Here is a 17,284-nt window from a genome sequence, read left to right on the forward strand (position 1 = left end):
TCAGAACTAAAAAAAATATTTCATTTCATTCTGAATAAAAAACGGAACAGACAGAACTCTCGGGGATCCTGAAAACAATGTCATTGCTACGGCAAAATTTCACAGAAATCATCGCACAGAGTGTGGAGACCGAGCCCAGGCCCCAACCAGTGGTGAAGGCTGCCTATCTGGGGAGGGGCACGGGGGGGGGGAGGTGGCCCCTGTGGGCCAGGCACAGGTGGCGGCTGCGCCCCTGGGATGAGCCCTGCCGGGTCCCCAGGGACCAGGCTCAGGGCCTGGCCTCCAGCTCCCACCACAGGGCTGCAGCCAGGGGCTGGGGGGGTCTCCCTGTCCTCAAGGGCCCTCTGTGCGGGAGCCCTTCCGGCTGCGTGTGGCCCACATCCCCCGCTTGGAGTGGTAGTGGTGGTAGAAGTTCCTCATTCGGAGCCGCTCCACCTCCAGCCCTGCCTGCAGGACCCTGGGTAGACAGGGGGGGTCAGGACCCTGCGGCGCCATGGCAGAGCTGCCCCTAAGCCTATAGGGTATGTGTTTGGGGGGTGCTGGTGTCAGGACCTGGGTGGTGGGAGATCACTGTGGCTGCTCTGACTCTTCTGGAACCTGGGGTAGGCAGGAAGGGCATGGTCAGGACCCTGGCCCAGGGGCTGGGTGTGTGAGGGATGCCCCTACTGCAGGGTTCTGGTGGGGGATGGGGACTCAGGGCCACGACAGAACTACGGAATCTGGGGTCACGGTCTGTTCCAAGGCTGCCTCTGAGTCTGTAGGACCCTGGAGATAAGAAGGGGTTTTGGGGGTTGGGGGGGGTCGAAGAGTTTCTCCCCAGGCCCCCAGATCCTGGGAGATGAAGCAGAAGCACAGAGACCCTGCACACATGAAGGCCCTTCAGCCTGCCCCTTCCCACTCAGAGGAAGCTGTGGAAGTGTCCTTAGTCTAGCTGAGGGGTGGGGAGGTGGTCACCTGTCCAGGAGCTCCCAGTCCTCGCCCCCCCACTGGTCACGGAACTCCTCAGTGTTCATGCCTCCGACGCGGTCGAAGTCTGACTTGTAGATCCCGAAGAGGCCAAAGCCATTCACCTCCCAGTAACCTGGGTAGGGAGTTGGCCTTCAGACCCCAGGTCTTGCAAGCCTTTCTCCCCAACCTCAGGAGTGGGTCTGGTACAGGGTCCCATCCCCAGAGGGGCTCTCAGGGGTCACCCCTCTGTGGGCGGGGTCATAATCTGGAGCCCTGCCCAAGAGTGGGGGTGCTGGAGGAGGTCCCTAGGGGCAGGCATGATCCTGGAGGTGCTGGGGGGGACCTGGGTTTGTGGACAAGGGGCACTGATGGGTCCCCAGGCCTACTTCAGGAGTTGGGAGAGGCCCCCAGGGGCCGAGATTCTACCCTGGCATTGGTGGGACTTCCAGTGTCACTGGGGTGGGGGCAGCAGGGCCTTACCGTGAGGGTCCCCCGGCGAGCTCCCGCAGCCCAGGCGCATGACCACAGGTGCGAAGGCCAGCTTGCCCTCCACGCAGTGCTTGCGGATGCCGTCCAGGATGTTGGGGGGGAAATGGATGTGCAGATCGCAGAGGAAAACGATGCTGCTGGCATCCTGGAGGTGGAGGTCACGGGGACACCTGAGTCCCCTCCCCTCCTCCCCTAGCTGAGCTCCTCCCTTGGCTCCGCCCACTCGGCTCTCCCCACCGGCCCGCGCACCTCCACGGCATCCACGCCAGCTTGCAAGCCCGCGGAGCGCTCAAAGTTTCCAGTTCGCCTCAGGTACTGGTACCTGGGGGGTGAGGGAGAGCAGGGGCAGGGGTAGGAAAACCCACCTCCTGGAGGAGGCAGGATGCGCTCGGTCCTCCCCAGCAGGGGTGGAGGGCACTGTTACCGGGGCAGCCGAGCTGCGCTCAAGGCCCGTTCCACATCCATATCCTCGCTCTCAAAGTCCACCAGGATGACGCTGAAGTGGGAGTCCCCCGTGCGGGCGTGCAGCGCGGCCATGTCGGCCAGGAACCGTGCCACCCAGCGAGCCTGGTTCTTCACTGGAGGAAGATGGTGCCACCGAGTCCATCCCAGGCTGACTTTGCGGTCCCCCTCCACGGCCAGTGATGCTCCCTCGCCTCGCTAGGAGGGCTCCTGGAACCCCACCCCGCACCCCGGGTGCCTGGGCCCACGGCACTCCCGCGCACCTGGCACGATGAAGTGTACCATCACGTCCTGGCGCCAGGCCAGGCGCAGCGGCCGGCAGAGCTCCGGGCGGCCGTCTGGCCGTGTGGAAGCGGCGGGCGCTGGCTCAGGACTCTCTCCGTCCCTGTCTGTGTCTCCCGCGCGGGCGCCCGGCAGCCGCAGGAAGACGTACTCGGACAGGCGCAGGCGGCCGCCCCCGCGGTCTTGCAGCTCCAGCTCCAGGAGGAAGCGGCTTCCGCGCGCGGAGTCTCGGCGCTTCTCCACGTTCACGATGCGCAGAAGCGCGTAGCGCCTGGGAAGCGGGGACGGGTCAGCACCCTTGGGCTTCGACCTTGCGTTCCTCCTCCTTCCCTGCCCCCAGACCCAGAAACCAGGGAGCCGCTCAGCTGGGGCTGGGGTAGCTGCTGGGAATCCTCTTCCCTACCAGGCTGCCACAGTCCCCTCACACCTCGTGCCCTGCTGGGGAGCTCCCAAGACAGGCCCACACCGTGTGCCTCTCCCTCCCTACAGTAGCGCACACTTGGAGGCGTCCCCAAAGCCCAGACCGGTCCTTTCCTCTTCTGTGGTCTTCCTGCCACCACTCACATCCAGTGATCTTTAGGATGTGCTCAGAAAGCCTCGGGGCCACCCACTGTCCACAGAACAAGGAGGCTCGGAGGTCTTAGAGGGGCACTCTAGGACCATAGGCAGATTCTATGGGGTCTTCAGTACCCCATTGCTGGGTAAACCGACTTCCTCTTCCTCCAGGGTCTTTGTTCTGGGGTATCCAGTCTGGCCCGCTTGCAGCAACCCTCTGCTGTTCTTTCTAAGGCCCTGAGGGAAGGTGCCCCACCCCCACTTCTGCCCCTTCCCCCTTGTCTGGCCCTGCTGAGTCCTCCACTCTGCCTTCAAGCAGAGGCTTCTCCTCCTGGGAAAACAAGGTCCTGCCCTTGCTAAGGTGGCTTCTTCCCTTCTGCCGCTTGTCCGCCCTTTGCAGGCAGCGCCCCTTCCTAGGGGAGCCCACCTGGGTGACCTCCAAGGGGTACATTCCCCTCCTATCCCCCACCATCCCCACTATGCTCCCCCAGTGTCAAGGACTTTCTGTCCCCAATGCTCTTGGTCCACCTACACTCTCCGTCCTTGGGCCGTTCCTACCCTGCTCTCAGGAAGCTCAGAACCAAGGGCTCATGCTCGGCCACCTAGAATCAAACCCCTGCCCCCCCACACGGCCCATCATGGCCCTGGACCTAGCCTGTCACTCATGGCCCCTGTGAGCTTCCCGTCCTGTCTGCTCCTCTCCAAGGCAGCGACAGGCCTGTCTTCAACCCAGACAGGTCAAACCCCCGTCCTGCTCAAAACCGTGTATCGAAAGTAAGAAAAATGGGTGGGGGGGCAAGTTGCTCAAGGCCCACAACAGCCCCCTCTCCATCCTCTGCACACCAGGCGCCTGGCTGCCTCACCCAGTGCCTTTGCCACCACCGCTGTCTTTGCGGATTTTGCCCGTCCTTCACGGCTCACACAACTCAGAACTCACCATGCCTCCAATGGGGCCAAGCTGAGGCCTCCCACTTGCCACACCGCTACCTACGTGGGGGTGGAGACAGGCCTAGATTCCTGGGGCCTGGGGAAGCCCAGAGTCAGCCATGGGGCAGGAGCCCTGTGCCCGCCTCTGGAGTCAGAGGCGGACCCTCCTGGAAGACCCAGTAGCGTTGTGCCGCGGGAGGAAGAAGGGTCCAGGGACTCTTGGCTTGACTTCTGGACGTGTCTCTATCTGGAGGAGAGACCTGGCTGGCTCAGATTCATTCTTGGGCTCAGGCCCACGGTGACAGTGTGGGGCCTGGAGGTGCAGGACACAGCCGCCAGCGCCCCACTGCCCCCTGGCTCTGTGTGTGTGTGCGTGCGTGTGTGTGTGTGTTGGGGGCGTCTGAGGCTTCTAACCCTGGACAGGGAACCTGGACAATAAGAAGCTCCAGAAGGCAGAGAGAGACAAGCAGAGAAGACTCTTCCCTAGGGGGTGTATGTGTACTCCCAGGTCAGTACCCCAGGCCCTGGGGAAAGTCCGAAGGTGCCACAGAGGCTAGGGCCTCCACTCCCATGGCCGTCCTCCCCCATACCCGCCATGGTGGGCGTTGAGCCGCTCCATATACTGAGCCACCACGTCCACGGCCTCAGCCTCCGGCAGCTGCAGGTTCCCCGACACGTTGCAGCGCAGGTCGTTCCAGTCGGAGCGCAGCAGCTCGAAGTCCATCGCGCCCACGCTGAACGTGCGTTGCCAGTCGATGGCGTCCTCACGCCAGCGGCTGTGGGGGGGGCCGCCTGCCTCCTCGCTGTCCTCCTCGCCCTGGGCCCCATCTTCATCAGCTTCCCCCTCCTCCTCCTCCTCCTCGTCCTGCCCAGGCACCTGTGGCCTGGACACCTGGGACAAGCTCAGGAAGGAGGTCACTGGCTGTGCTTCTGATGACAAGTTCAAGTCCATGGTGGGTCCCGGGAGGCCCAGCATGCGCAGCTGGCCCTCCCGGCTCCCCTGGGTGGCCTGCGCCCGGGCAGAGGGCCTCAGCTCTGTGGCGGGGGAGCCACCGGTCCTGTGGCCTCGAGACTGGGGCGGGTGCGGGGGGGCCCGCAGCTGCACCCGTGGAAGTGGTCTGGGACGGAGGAAGACTCCGGGGAAGGGCGGCCAGGGTGGGCCGCGGGGAGTGAGAGGTGCCAGGGCCCGCGAGGGGGCCCGCAGTCTCGGCCGCACCCGTGTCACATACACCTTTGGGGGCGGCTGCTCAGCGGCTGCTCGGGGGCGCAGGGCGTGGCCCAAGAAGAGGGGCAGGGGGCGCGCAGCCCGGGCAGCCCAGCTCAACGCCCGGGAGCGCCTGGGGGTTGGCAGGTCCCGGGTGCTGGGAGGTGCTGGCGCAGTAGGCTTGGGTCCCGGTGGTGTGGTGGGGGCCACCGGGGACGGGGATCGGCGGCCGCTCTGCAGGAGGGATGCCTCTGTAGGCTCCAGACTGTCCAGCAGCTCCCCCTGGTCCTCATCGTCCAGGAAGTCTGTGGGAAGCATGGCTAAGCCGGCCATGCCCAGGTGGGCACGCGCTAGGGGGCATGGGGGGCACTCACCGTCCGGGTTGAGGAAGAGGAAGGCTCGGCGCTGCCCCTCCTCCTCTTCGTCTTCCTCCCCCTCCTCCCTGTCCATCTTCATGTACTTATAGAACCCAAACCTGGGGTGGGGGCGGGGCGTCAGAGAGGACACCCCGGCCCCCTGAAGAGGCCCCACCCCCATTCCTGGCCGGTGCACCGCAACTACTCCCCACCTTTCCAAGTACAGCGGCGACTCCCGGTAGAAGCACTTGTTTTCCGTCTCCATGTGAGTGAGGCGCGTATGATCATTGGGGTAGACGAAGGACAGGTACACCTGCAGGCGGGGCAGAGGGCTCAGGGGACTCTGGGAAGGAGGTCAGGTCTCAGGAGGGTCTGGGGAGGGGCACTTACAAACTGCAATCCCTGGTATCTGGCGATGGGGAAGTCCTTGACGACATACGTGGGGGCATAGGCGCACGGCTCCAGCACATTCTCCAGACTCGAAGGCTCCACGCGAGGAGCTGTGGGATGGGTGGTCACAGAGTGGCAGGCTGGGTGTCCCTGCCCCGCCCCCCTCCGGGGTCTCCTCTCACTGAGGAAGAAGGTGTCTCGGGGGTCCGGGTGCAGCATGTCGGCTCTGGGCTCCTCCTGAGGCAGGTGCCCCCCCACATGGCTAGCCGGAGACTGAGGGACGTGGGCCACATGGTCCATCTTCAGGGATGACTCATCTGGGGGCAGAGGGATGTGTGGGGTCCCCAGGAATACCCAGACACCACTCCTCAACCCTCCCCACCCACATCCAAGCCCATCTCAAAGAGACCTCCCCATCAGGAGCCTACCCCTCTCCCCAGGGAGGTACTGGGCTCCGCACCTGTGTACAAGGAGATGTGAGCAGAGCCTATAACCTCAAACTTCAGGCCCGGCAAGAAGGCTCGCCACTGGGGGAGGAAGAGAGTGGTCAGGACCAAAGGGTGGGGTTGAGAATGGAAACAGCTGGAAAGGAATGGGTCTTCTCTGGTGTGGGCGTGGGGAACTAGCGGGGCAGCCCCTTCAAGGATACATGGAACTTCTTGGTGGCAGGTAAGGACCCCCGCCCCCCCAGTGCTCCCTCCAGGCCTTGCCTGACACCCTAAGCACTCCCTTGCCTGCTGGCTAGGGCTTTCCTGCGACCTGCTTCCCCATTCTACAGACACTGCTGTCCTGGAGGTCACAGCCCAACTTCCAGGGGCCAGCACACCTCATCTCACCAGATCTCCCCCTCCCTGTTTCCCCACTCCTGTGGCTGCTCCTTCTCAGTCTCCTTTGCAGGCTCTGTCCCTCCTTCCCTCCTCTCAAGCTGGGGTTCCTAGGAGCTGTTCTAGGCCCTCTTCCCTTCCTAGCTCATTCTGGGTCCTCCTGGCACACCCTTGTCTTCCAGAAGATAACCCTAAACCTGCGTCTCCAGTCCTGACCCCCTGCCCACTGAGCTGGGAGGTGCCTGTCACATACACCCGACACGTGGGACATCCCACAGAACTGGGGCTGAGAACCCCCACCCCAACCTAATCTTCATGCCACACGCTGCCAGGCTCAGGCCCTCTGTCTTGGGCACACCCCCTGCCCCCTGCACCTGCCACTTCTTCCTTTCCCACCTCCCTGGTTCAGGGACCACACATAAAAGACCCCTTCCCCCCAGGCTCTCTGCAACAGTGGCCACAGGGTTTTTCCTGAAATGCAAACTCCACTGCTTCTTTCCTGGGACAAAGCCAGAGCTGTCCAGCGTTGGCAATGCAGGCCCTAGCTGGCCACTGGACCCCTTGAGGTTCTAGAAGAACGCCGGGTGTTCCCATTCCTCTGCTTTTCTTGGGATCTGGAATTCACCCAATGCACCCGCATCCCAGAGTCTCTCCTCCTGGGCTTGTCCTAGGAATGCCTTATCTCTCCAGACTCTACTCGAGCGCGGTTTGTCCAGGAAGCCTCTCTGAGCAGACAGAGCTGGCCTCGGGCCCTGTCCCTGAGGGTCTGCTTTGCCACCTGGACAGGACCTCCTAGGGAGGGGGGGCAGGGTCCACACCATTGCCCTGAAGGGAGTGCTGGGAGCAGAGGGGCAGGGGAAGAAAGGCGGACCCTCTAGAAGCCCACAGAGGGCAGGTCACACTCACGCCCACTTCCACATGGTCTGAGCCTCGGTCGTCCTGCTTGTGCAGCAGCTCGAAGTAGTACCTCCGGGAGGCCATGAGCCTGGGGAAACAAGGAATCAGGGGGACATGCCCCTGCCGCGCCCCCAGGGGCTCCAAACGGGGCACGCAGAGAGGATGGGGTGCTCAGGGGTGACCCCCCAGGCTGGTTTGACAGGTCAGCCCAAGTGCAGTGGTTCACGTGAGTGCAAATGTGTGCACACTCATGCACACACACACTCCCAGTCACTCACCGCTTGGGCTTGGACACCTGGGAGCTGAACTTGGTGAATTCTCCAGGTGCTGTCCACTCTGAGCCGGTCTGGGAAGCAATACAGGAGGGAAGGAGGGGCCCCCCTCCTCGGAGGCCCCAGCCTCATCCAGCCCCTGTCCCTTAAAAGCCGGAGGAGACAGGTTCTGGAGGCAGCAGGAGGCCCAGTGGAGACAGACGGGGGTGTGGGTGGAGGGGTGAGGGCAGGAGGGCTGTGGGGTTCAGGGTACCTTGCCCACAAAGGCCACCAGCTGGGCACTCGCCGGGCTCTCGTTTGGGCTCAGCCAGAACTCAGAGTTGTCGTCTGAAGCCACAGAGAACTGGACGTCTCCTAAGGCCACAGGACGGGGACTCAGGACGGGTGTCGGGCCCCTTGGGATCTCCCCTCCCCAGCATGACCCCACCCTCGCACCGTCTCTCGCTGGGTGGATGAAGCCGAAAATCCGCAGCCCGTAGTTCTTCCACTTGGGGGACACAGCCAACTTCTTCACGGTGGTGCGTGTCTGGGGGGCGGCAGGCTGTGCCGTCAGAGCCTGGGGGCTGCCCCTTCCCGCCCCGGAGGCCGCCCTGCCCCTCAGAACTCACGTGAGGGAATAGCGGGAAATGCAGGTTCCTCCTTAGGTGGCCCACGGCGCCGCCGCACCAGTCCTCAAACACGTGCAGGTTCACCTGCCCCTTGTACTGGGGGGCGGGAGGGGGCTTACCTTCCGCAAAGCCCACCCCAGCACCCCCCGAAGCCCACGGCAGGTGGGCCGAGCGGAGCTCACCTTGTCCCACCACGGAGGCGCCTGATGAGTGAGGTTCAGAGGGGGGGGCTTTCCAGCCCCCGCGGGAAACAGCGTGTTTGGGTCCCGGCCATTGGGCTACGGGACAGAAAAGGCACCAGGGTCAAAGCCGAGAAATGGGAGGGCAGGGAGGGGTCACACGACCACAGCCAGCGGCACACAAACTTCCCAAGGACTCCCCTGCGCACATCCAGCCGCAACACCCCAAGCCACGGTGCCCCAGCCACACACAGCCGGGGCTCCTCACACCTGCTGGGCAGACCTGGGCCAGCCCACATGGGCGCCACTCGTGACACCACCCCCCCAGTCGGAGCTCCAGGGGGTGCTGCCTGTGTCTGGGCTGTGCCTAACCCACGTCCTCCACACACACAGCCATGGTGTCCGAGGCCCCGGCACGCGAGTGTGTGCTGCACGCGTGTCCCTTCCCACAGCCCTGCTCACCACCTGTGCCTCCTCTCGGCTCTCACTGGAGTCCTCCGCCCTCTGCGTGGACAGTGCGGCGCGGACGCCCCTGCCCTCGGTGACGCCGCTCAGCTTCTCCCCATCTGTGGGGGGCACGTGGGGTGTGAGCGGGGCCTGGGCTCACTCCATGGCACAGCCCCTGCTGCGGGGTGTCAGCTGGGGGCAGCGGGGTCTCTTGCTCCCTTATGGTACCCAACACCCCACTTACAGCGTGGAGGCTGGGCCCTTCTCCCACATCCCACCTAGGGGGCAGGCAGCCCCTCTCCAGGCCTCTGCCTGGCTTCTCCGAGTTCCCTGGCCAGTGAGCAGAGCTGTGTGAGACCCGGGGCAGGGCTCTGCCGACAGGAAGGCCCCGGGAAGCACCCTCGGCACTTGTACTACCGTGTTCTGTGTCTCCCTCCCTCATCAAACCCTGCTAGGGGCCGGTGCTAGAACTTGTTCCTGGGAAAGCTGGGGCTTTGTCTTAACCCTACACAAGCCCCAGCGCATGGCACATGTGCCACCTGCTGCCCTCGGGGTGGGGGTCCAGGACCGGAGGAGCCCTAGCACCAGCCTGTACGGATGAGGGACAGATACACTGGTTAGGCTGCTGGAGGACCTGGGGCCAATGTGGCTCTGGAGAGAGACTGTACCCCTAAGGAACTGTTCCTGGATCTGTCTGGGGTCATCTCTAGAGCTTAGCACCCCTACACACATCCTCTAGCCTGGGGCACTGCCTGGCCCCTGACTCCCTCAAATTCCCAGACTTTTTGCCCAAACTATGGACCTGAACGTAACCCTGTTCCCTGGATGTGGGGGGGGGGGTGGGCACCCCCCAGGACCAGAGGCTCTGGGAGGCTTTATTGCATCCCACTTCTGCCCCTCCTGGTAGTTCCACTCAGGGATCCCCAATCCAGGAGCCCTGCCTCTGCTCTAGAGCAAGCCTGGGTTTTGACGTCCGTGCTCATCCTTCAATCCAGACCCGAGGAGCCAGATTCCTGTGTGGACACAACTGGCCTGAGCCCCTTCTGCTGGACAGGGGAGCTGTCCTTGGTCTCCTGCCTGTGGGACTCCTGTGGGACCTGCCCACCTGATCCTTCTTCAGGCTTCCTTCCTCAGTGCCCTCTGTCCAGCTGGGAGATGAGCCCCTAAGAGGCTCCCAGTCAAATCCCCATAGCCTGGCCCCGATAATCCCTGCCCACCAAGCTAAGGCCATGGGGACTAGGAGCTTTCTGTGCTGGGGTTCCAGGCCAGGCTGCCACCACTGTCCTGCAGGGGCTGAGCCCCAGCACAGTGAGGTCCACAGAGGCCTCCTGCCACACAGGTATCTTGCAGGATCCCAGGAAAGTAGCCCCCCACTCCGCTCCAATGCTGCCTCCCCAGTTGTAAGTGAAGACAGCCCTGACCCAACACTCAGAAAGGCCTCAGCATGTCCAGCTGGCCAGCTTCTCACAAGCCCTACCCTGGGGGGAGCCCAGGTGGCTGGACCGAAGGTGGGGCTGGGTCTTGAGTCAAGACCCGTGAGCTGGGGCTGTCCTTGGAAGGTGCCTCTTGAGAGTCAGACCTTCCAGGACCGTAAACAGCTCCCACTCACCCGGGAGTAGGGAGAGCAGTGACCCAGCTTCTCTGCTGGCAAGGCTGAGAGCAGAGAGGGACTCAGAAATGGGGTTCCCACACCACCCCGTCCCAGTTGCTGAGCTAGACTCCCTAGCTGCTCAGGAAGTCAAGCTGGGGAGGACTGTGGTTGCCTGGAAAGCCACAGAGGTGGCTCGGGAAGGGGGTCTGGTTTTGTTCTGTGTCACTGGGTCACGCACTGGGTCCTGCCTTGTTTGCAGATAGTGGCGTTAGGAGGGCTTCTTTTAGGGACTAAGTAGTGCTGGGGGCCTCTCCGGAGTGTGGTGGCTGTGAGGTATGTAGACTCTGGTGGGGGAGGGGGGTTTGGGACAAGCTCCAGACCCCTGGCCTGGGACATCTGTGGAGCCAGGTGTCCAGGCACACAGAGGGGAGGCAGATGGCTCTGGCAACCGGGAGACAGGAGTGGGAATGAACAGGGAGGTTTGGACCCCTCGGTTAGTGGCCCTGGGTGTTGTGAGCCAAAATCATTGTTCTGAATCTTAAGGAAGCAAGACTCTCTTCCCACCTCCCATTCTAAAGACACCCAGCTCCCTGCTTCCTTAAGAAGGGTCAGGGGTACAGGAGCTTCTGCTCCCCGCTTAGCTAGGATGGGTGTGGGCGGGGTTACTCCTGCCCTGAGGTGTTGCTCTCTCTCCCATCCCCACACCCCTTCCCCAGGTTCCAGGCTTTCTGCTTCTCCCCTTCCCACCAGGTTCTCATAGTTTTGTTTCTCCTGCCCGGAGCGCTCTTCCTCTAGATGGGTTCAGCAACCCACCACCTTCAAGAGGCTGTCCAGATCCCCTTAGCTGAATGGGCAGGACCCCTCCCTTGGCTCTTTCCCACAACAGTCAGCAGGACTGATTTGCTTTGGGGGCTCGCTGTCCTCACTGGAGTGTGAGCTGGAAGAAGCTGGGGAGTTCACTCCAGGCAGTTCAGGGGTCCCCAGGCTGGATCCCCATCACCCCCCAACACAACAGCACCTCAGTCTCTTGTTACGGGTTTACCTAGGGCACCTGCTCCAGGAAGCGTTCCAGCGGCACCAGTCGACTCCCTCCAAACCCTTCCCCCCAACCGCCCGCCCCGCCCCTGGTCTGGACGTTGGATCTGTGTCTCCCCCCCTCCCCCCGCAGATGGGTGATCAGGCTCTGCTGAGGAGCCAGGTGGTGGAGGTGCAGGGCCTTCCCGAGAGTCCCGGCGCGCAGGGCCTGGGGGCCATGCGTCCAAGACCCACCGTAAACCCCGTCACTACTGCCTCCAGGTCGGATCCCGGAGTCCGCCCAGGTTTGGGGACGCTCCCCGGGAGGGTCGCGCACGTCACTGCTGACGTCACTGGGCTCCGGGCCGGGCCGAACCGCGCCCCCCGCCCCAATATCGCCGAGCCGGGTAGGGCGACTAGGGTCCCTGGACGCGTCTGGCCGGCGCAGAGCCCCGGGCGCGGCGGGAAGGCCCGGACCCCGCGCCGCTCGAGGCCCTCACCGCCCCCCGCCCCCAGGACGCGCGCCCCCGCCCGTACCTCGCCCGTAGCCCAGCCGCTGGCGCAGCGCGCGGCCCTGGCGCACCAGGCTCAGATGCACGTACGTGAGCCACGCGGCGCAGGTGAGCAGCAGCAGCAGCAGCAGCAGCTTGATCTGCTTGCGGACCTTCTTCACCGGGAACCGCGGCATCGCGGCCCGCCCCGCCCCGCTCGGGCCCTGCTCAGCGGCGGCGCTGCGGTCCCCGGCTCCCGCGCGCCCCGCGCCGCAGCTCCCGGCCCCGCATGGCCCTTTGTCCGCCGCCCGCGGCCGCACGGTGCGGCCGCGACCCCGGGCTGCCCTCGGCCGCGGGCCGGGGTGGGCGGAGCAGCGGCTCCCGGCGGTGCCCCCCGCCCGGCCCCGCCCGGCCGCTCCGGCTCCTCGCTCCTGGGGGCCGCGGCGGGACCGAGCAGCATCCACGCTGCGGTGCTACCCACCGTGAAACGGGCCCGGCGGCCGCGCGGCGCGAGCCAACCGGGGCCCGGCCAGCCCGCGGGGAGCCAATCGGCGGCGCGGGGGGCGGGGCCGGCGGGCTAGGGTGTGCCAGCTCGTCTCCACGCCACGCGCGCGCATCCACCTGGGCGCGCCGGCCGCGCGGCTCGCGGGCGCGGGGACCGGGAGGCGCCGAGGGCTGGGGACCGGGGCCGAGGGCTTCACGGAGGACGGGGAGGTGTGGGGACCGTGGAGTGAGCTTATGGGGGTACGAAGGACGCGGGGGCGCGGGACAGAGGTCGGGGGGACAGTGCGGTGCGAAGGACGGAGATGCAGGAGCTTGGAGATGGGGAGGTGCGGAGACTGGGGAGGGGGGCGGGGCAGAGGGGTTGGTGGGCGGGGAGGGAGCGGGCATGAAGACCTGGGAGATGCAGAGGACGGCGGGGGGGGGGGGCACTCTGGTTGCTTGGAGGACAGGCTGCAGAGTCGGGGGGCACGGGAGAAGTGGAGGTGCAAAGGCCTGGGGTATGTGGACCTGGGACACCAGGGTGGATCGGGGTGTGTAGAGATGGAGGCAGTGGAAGGCACAGGCTAGGAGTTGGGGGACGTTGGGGACACAGGGAGCGGAGGACTCAGGGACAGGAAATAGGGGACTCCAGGGGCCTAGGAAATGTGGGGGGAAAGCTGGAGGATGGGGTACAGCCCGGTCTTGGAGTTGGAGCAAGCCTCTAGAAAATAGTGCAACCCGGAGGAATGGGGCTCAAAGTGGAGGAAAGGGAAAGGAAATTTGGGGGAGATGCACAGGTGGTAGGTGATGATGACGGGTGAGGGGCAGGAGTGTGGGGTCTGCCATGGAGGTGAGACTGAGGAGACTCAAAAGCACCGGGCTTTATCCGGGTCGCGGGCAGGACATACCGAGAGGGCAGGAGGGGCGCAATAGCTCTCTCACTTCCACTTTGGCTTGGAACGCTGGGGTCTGGGGAGCAGGTCATGCTGAGCTGGAGGGTGGAGGGGAGTGTGGGTGGAGGGTGGACTTTGCCCCACCTGGTTCCCATTCTTTCCTGGGCCGCTCCAACCCTTCCCTCTGTCCAACGGCCAGACTGGCCCTTCTCTCCTTCTCCTCTCCTCCGCCTGCCCCACTTCTGTGTTACTGAGCCACAGGCCACCCCAACATGAGTGATGCGGGATGGCCACCGAGGTTCATGGATTCTGTGGGTCAGGAGTTTAGAGCCCAGCGGGACAACTTTTCTCTGCTCTATGATGTGACGCGCCTCAAGTGGGGAGAATGAAGGGCTTGGGTGACCCTAATGGCTGGCCCAGCACTGGCTGCACCCGGTGTTGGCATCCAGCTGGCGTGGTTAAGCAGGGCACCCAGATGGGGGCACTCCCAGGAGGCAGCCTCGGGACTCCAGCGAAGGGGGCAAAGTGCCTGTTGGGTCACCTGTTGGGTCACCACCCTCCAGCACCCACCAACGCCAGTTCTGCCACATGCTGTCACAGGCCACCCAGGTTGGAGAGGAGGGGACAGGGACCCCACCGTGTCCTGGACACATTGTGCAGGAAGTTGCAGTCTTGGTGTCCTTTCTTTTTAACCGTGGGGCCTGGAATCAGGCAGGCCATATTCTGCCCTTACGGCGTTCTGTCACCCTCCATGTGGACAGTGCCCACCGTCAAACCTCCTCCCCCACCACCTGTTCCTTGCCTTCTCCTCCAGCCCACCGTCCACATTTGCACAGTCTGCACCTGCACTGAAACATACCAGACCGTGATTTGAACGTGCCAGCAGCGGTGTGCTTCTGTCTCTCGTGTTTTCTGCAAGCCACACGTGTCTCTGCCCACTGGCAGGTCAGCCGGTTTTCTCCGGAATGCGACGTCGTCGCGGATGGTCTGCGCCGAGAGGCGCTGCGGGCCAGCCAGAGGTGGTAGGCGGGCGGGATGAGCCCTTTGGGGGTTGGGGTAACAGGACGAGGCAGCCTGGGCGGGGCCTACATGCACTACCTCCTTTGGTGCCCGGTCACTCGGGTAAGGGACCCGAATGAGGCATGAGTGTCTCCTGCACAGCAAGACGCACGTCACTGCATCTGTTTCTTCGTAGAACGGATTGCACGCAGCCACTCCCTTTCCACTTAGGAAGGGAAGTCTGGACACAGACCAGGCTGCGGGGCCCCTAGACGGTTCAGACGCAGGAAGCCTGGGACTCGCTGTGGAATTCATTCACTGTCAGGCACACACATGTCGTCGGAATGGCGGCTTTCTGCTCACTGCTTCAGTGGACTTGATGTCACCCGTGTAATGGACTAATGTGAGGTCCCATGGTGACAAGGTCCTGTGGAGACGAGGGCGATCTGGGTCCCCATGAACCTGCTTAGGTGGTGAAAGCCCATCAGGGACAGCAGCTGCCGTCAGAGTCGCCACCCAGTCCAGCTCCTTCGCCTTCGTAGGGACAAACGGGGACGTGCTGGCAAGTGCCACGCCCGCACCTTTAGGTCCGTGTTGGGGCTCTTGTTCCTGCGGTCCCTCTGGAGATGACTTACTGCTCTCGCCTTACTATTTTCCCAGGTAGGAGCCATTCTGGGGTTCCACCTGGCCTTTCCCACCTTAACAGCCCCCACTCCAGGGACCAGGAAACCAAGGTGGGGTCCTGCTACCCGCCAGTCGTGCCTTCTGCCACAAGGTAGTAACCGAAGATAGGTTCAGGGACCCTCTGGAGCCACGGGGAAATGGACCGGACCAAGACAGCATTGATCACCTACCCTCCCTGAGCCCCTCCCCTGACTGGGGGTCACAATGGTATTTTGAGTCTCCAGGAATCAACCTCAGTTCAGAGCCAATGTCCCCGAAAAGCCTAGGATTTCTTCTTTCCCATTATAGCCACATGGTAAGTGCCCTCTTGGGGGCCTCAAGGACATTGGCCTGGCCATTGTCCAGGGGGCTCTGGGTCTGGGGTCTGCGGACTGGCCTAGCCCTGGAGATTGGTTAGGGCTCCGTGACTTTCTATCCCAGTGATTCAGGTACAACTTTCTGCTGTGGACTGGATGTTTGCATCCCCCCAAATTCATACATTGAAGCCCTAATCTGCAGTGATGGCCTTTGGAGCTGGGGTTTGGGGGAGGTAGGTAGGGTTTGATGAGGTCCTGAGGGTGGGGCCCTGGTCTCACGGGATTAGTGAGCTTAGGAGAGGAGACGTCGGGGAGCACGCACACAGGGAGAGGCCACGTGTGCACACTGAGGGGGGCCGCTTGCAACCCAGGACCCCACCGCCCTGGCTCCCTGGTCTGAGACTTCCAGCCTGCAGAACAGCGAGGAAACTGCTGTGGTTGAAGCCCCCCACCCCCCCATCCCCTGGTCCATGGTATTTTGGGCACTCGTATTCACTGGGCCTAAAGCTGTTCCGCTTACACAAATCAAGTGGGACTCTGGCAGGCTGCTCATGATTTTAGTCCCAGGGGCGGTGATTTCTGCAGGTCAGAATATCCTCGTTATGCTTTGGCCCCACAGCTGCTCGCCCACTCGGGCGTTTGGGTGCTGCCCTTTGCCCTGCCGCTGGGCGTCCTCAGAACCCGGTATCGGGGCAGCAGTTCCCAAGGTCCTTCCTGGTCCACAGAGCTCCCAGGGATGAGCTCCCCTCTTCCTGGACTGGTCAAGGAGGAAGGTCCTCTGGATCACCCCAGGGGCACAGTCAGGGAGAGAGAGAACAGATACAAATACCATTCATGCAGCATTAAAAAATATTCTTAAAAAACAGTTTTGGGGCACCTGGGTGGCTCAGTGGGTTAAAGCCTCTGCCTTTGGCTCAGGTCATGGTCCCAGTGTCCTGGGATCAAGCCCGCATCGGGCTCTCTGCTCAGCAGGGAGCCTGTTTCCTCCTCTCTCTCTGCCTGCCTCTCTGCCTACTTGTGATCTCTGTCTGTCAAATAAATAAAAAATCTTTTTTAAAAGACCAGTTTTAGATTTACAGAAATATTGAGCAGGTAGCACTGAGTTCCCGTAGGTTGCCAATCCCAATTTCCCTTATGTTAACATTGTGCGACAGTGTGTGGTACATTTGCCACAATTCATGAGCCAATACTGATGTATCATTATGGATTGAAGCCCAGACTGTATTCAGATTTCCTCCGTTTCTTCTAATGTCCTTTTCCTACTCCAGGACCTCACCCAGGACCCCACATGACATTCGGTCCTCATGTGTCCCAGGGCTCCTCTGGGCTGTGACAGCTTCTCAGACTTTCTGTTTGTGATGACCTTCACAGTCTGAAGGAGGGCCAGTCGGGTACATTGTAGGGTGTCACCGTCTTGGAATCTGCTATTTTTCTCATGACTACGCTGGGGTCGTGGCTTTGAGGGGATGGGCACAGAGGCCAAGAGCCACTATCATCACGTCATGTCAGGTACACGTGACCGACAGGACTTGCCACCGTGATGCTGACCTGGACTGCCTGTGCAGTGGGCTTGTCAGGTGTCTCTGCTGTGCTGTTGTTCACGGTCCCCCCTTCCATCCCGAGCTCTTTGGAAGGATGTCCCCCCCTTCTGTCCTGCACTCTCTGGACGGAGCTCACCCCTTCTGCCCCACGCTCTCTGGGTGGAGGTCCCCTGCACAGCCCACACTTAGAGTGTGTGGTTGTGTGCCACCTCCTCGAGGGCGGCTTCTCTGCGTCAATTACTAGGAATTCTTTTGCGTAGGGTATTTGTCTCCCAGTTATTATTAATTACTATTTTTATCCACTTGTTATTTATTCAATTACTTATATTAGCATGAGCTTGTGGAATTTGCTTTATATGTTGGGTTATATTCAGCACTGCTTTACTTTGTTGCTCGAGTTTTCCCCGGTTTGGCCTCGAGAGCTCTTTCTCTTGGCTCCTGTGTCCCATCGG

The 17,284-nt window shown here is 62.6% G+C and overlaps 2 protein-coding genes across 4 annotated transcripts in view; both read right to left on the reverse strand.

The window, feature by feature from the left end:
* On the reverse strand, window positions 1–12,406 carry B4GALNT4 (beta-1,4-N-acetyl-galactosaminyltransferase 4). 3 transcript variants are annotated; one of them, XM_047693459.1, is made up of 20 exons: window positions 11,983–12,405; window positions 8,856–8,959; window positions 8,397–8,492; window positions 8,215–8,310; window positions 8,042–8,132; window positions 7,860–7,960; window positions 7,613–7,680; window positions 7,344–7,422; window positions 6,074–6,140; window positions 5,796–5,930; window positions 5,614–5,723; window positions 5,436–5,536; window positions 5,242–5,342; window positions 4,254–5,172; window positions 2,163–2,452; window positions 1,862–2,015; window positions 1,687–1,759; window positions 1,429–1,582; window positions 955–1,081; window positions 1–457 (listed from the first exon to the last, which is right to left on the reverse strand). In XM_047693459.1, the coding sequence occupies exons 1-20, from the start codon at window positions 12,131–12,133 to the stop codon at window positions 334–336; spliced, it is 3,141 nt and encodes a 1,046-aa protein (XP_047549415.1). In that variant the 5' UTR covers window positions 12,134–12,405; the 3' UTR covers window positions 1–333. The 3 variants fall into 3 exon arrangements, with proteins under 3 accessions (XP_047549415.1, XP_047549414.1, XP_047549413.1); XM_047693458.1 differs by having other exon boundaries at window positions 4,254–5,342; window positions 8,859–8,959; window positions 11,983–12,406; XM_047693457.1 differs by having other exon boundaries at window positions 4,254–5,342; window positions 11,983–12,406.
* The window catches only part of LOC125079915 (vegetative cell wall protein gp1-like), a 22,455-nt gene continuing 17,335 nt past the window's right edge, over window positions 12,165–17,284 (reverse strand). Inside the window, exons 3-4 of the mRNA XM_047693634.1 lie at window positions 14,252–14,314; window positions 12,165–12,833 (exon numbers count right to left, since the gene is read on the reverse strand). Of these exons, the coding sequence (XP_047549590.1) occupies window positions 12,165–12,833; window positions 14,252–14,314 (732 nt within the window). The remainder of the gene's footprint in view (window positions 12,834–14,251; window positions 14,315–17,284) is intronic.

This window comes from Lutra lutra, chromosome 10 (genome assembly GCF_902655055.1).
Source record: "Lutra lutra chromosome 10, mLutLut1.2, whole genome shotgun sequence".
NCBI lineage: Eukaryota > Metazoa > Chordata > Mammalia > Carnivora > Mustelidae > Lutra > Lutra lutra.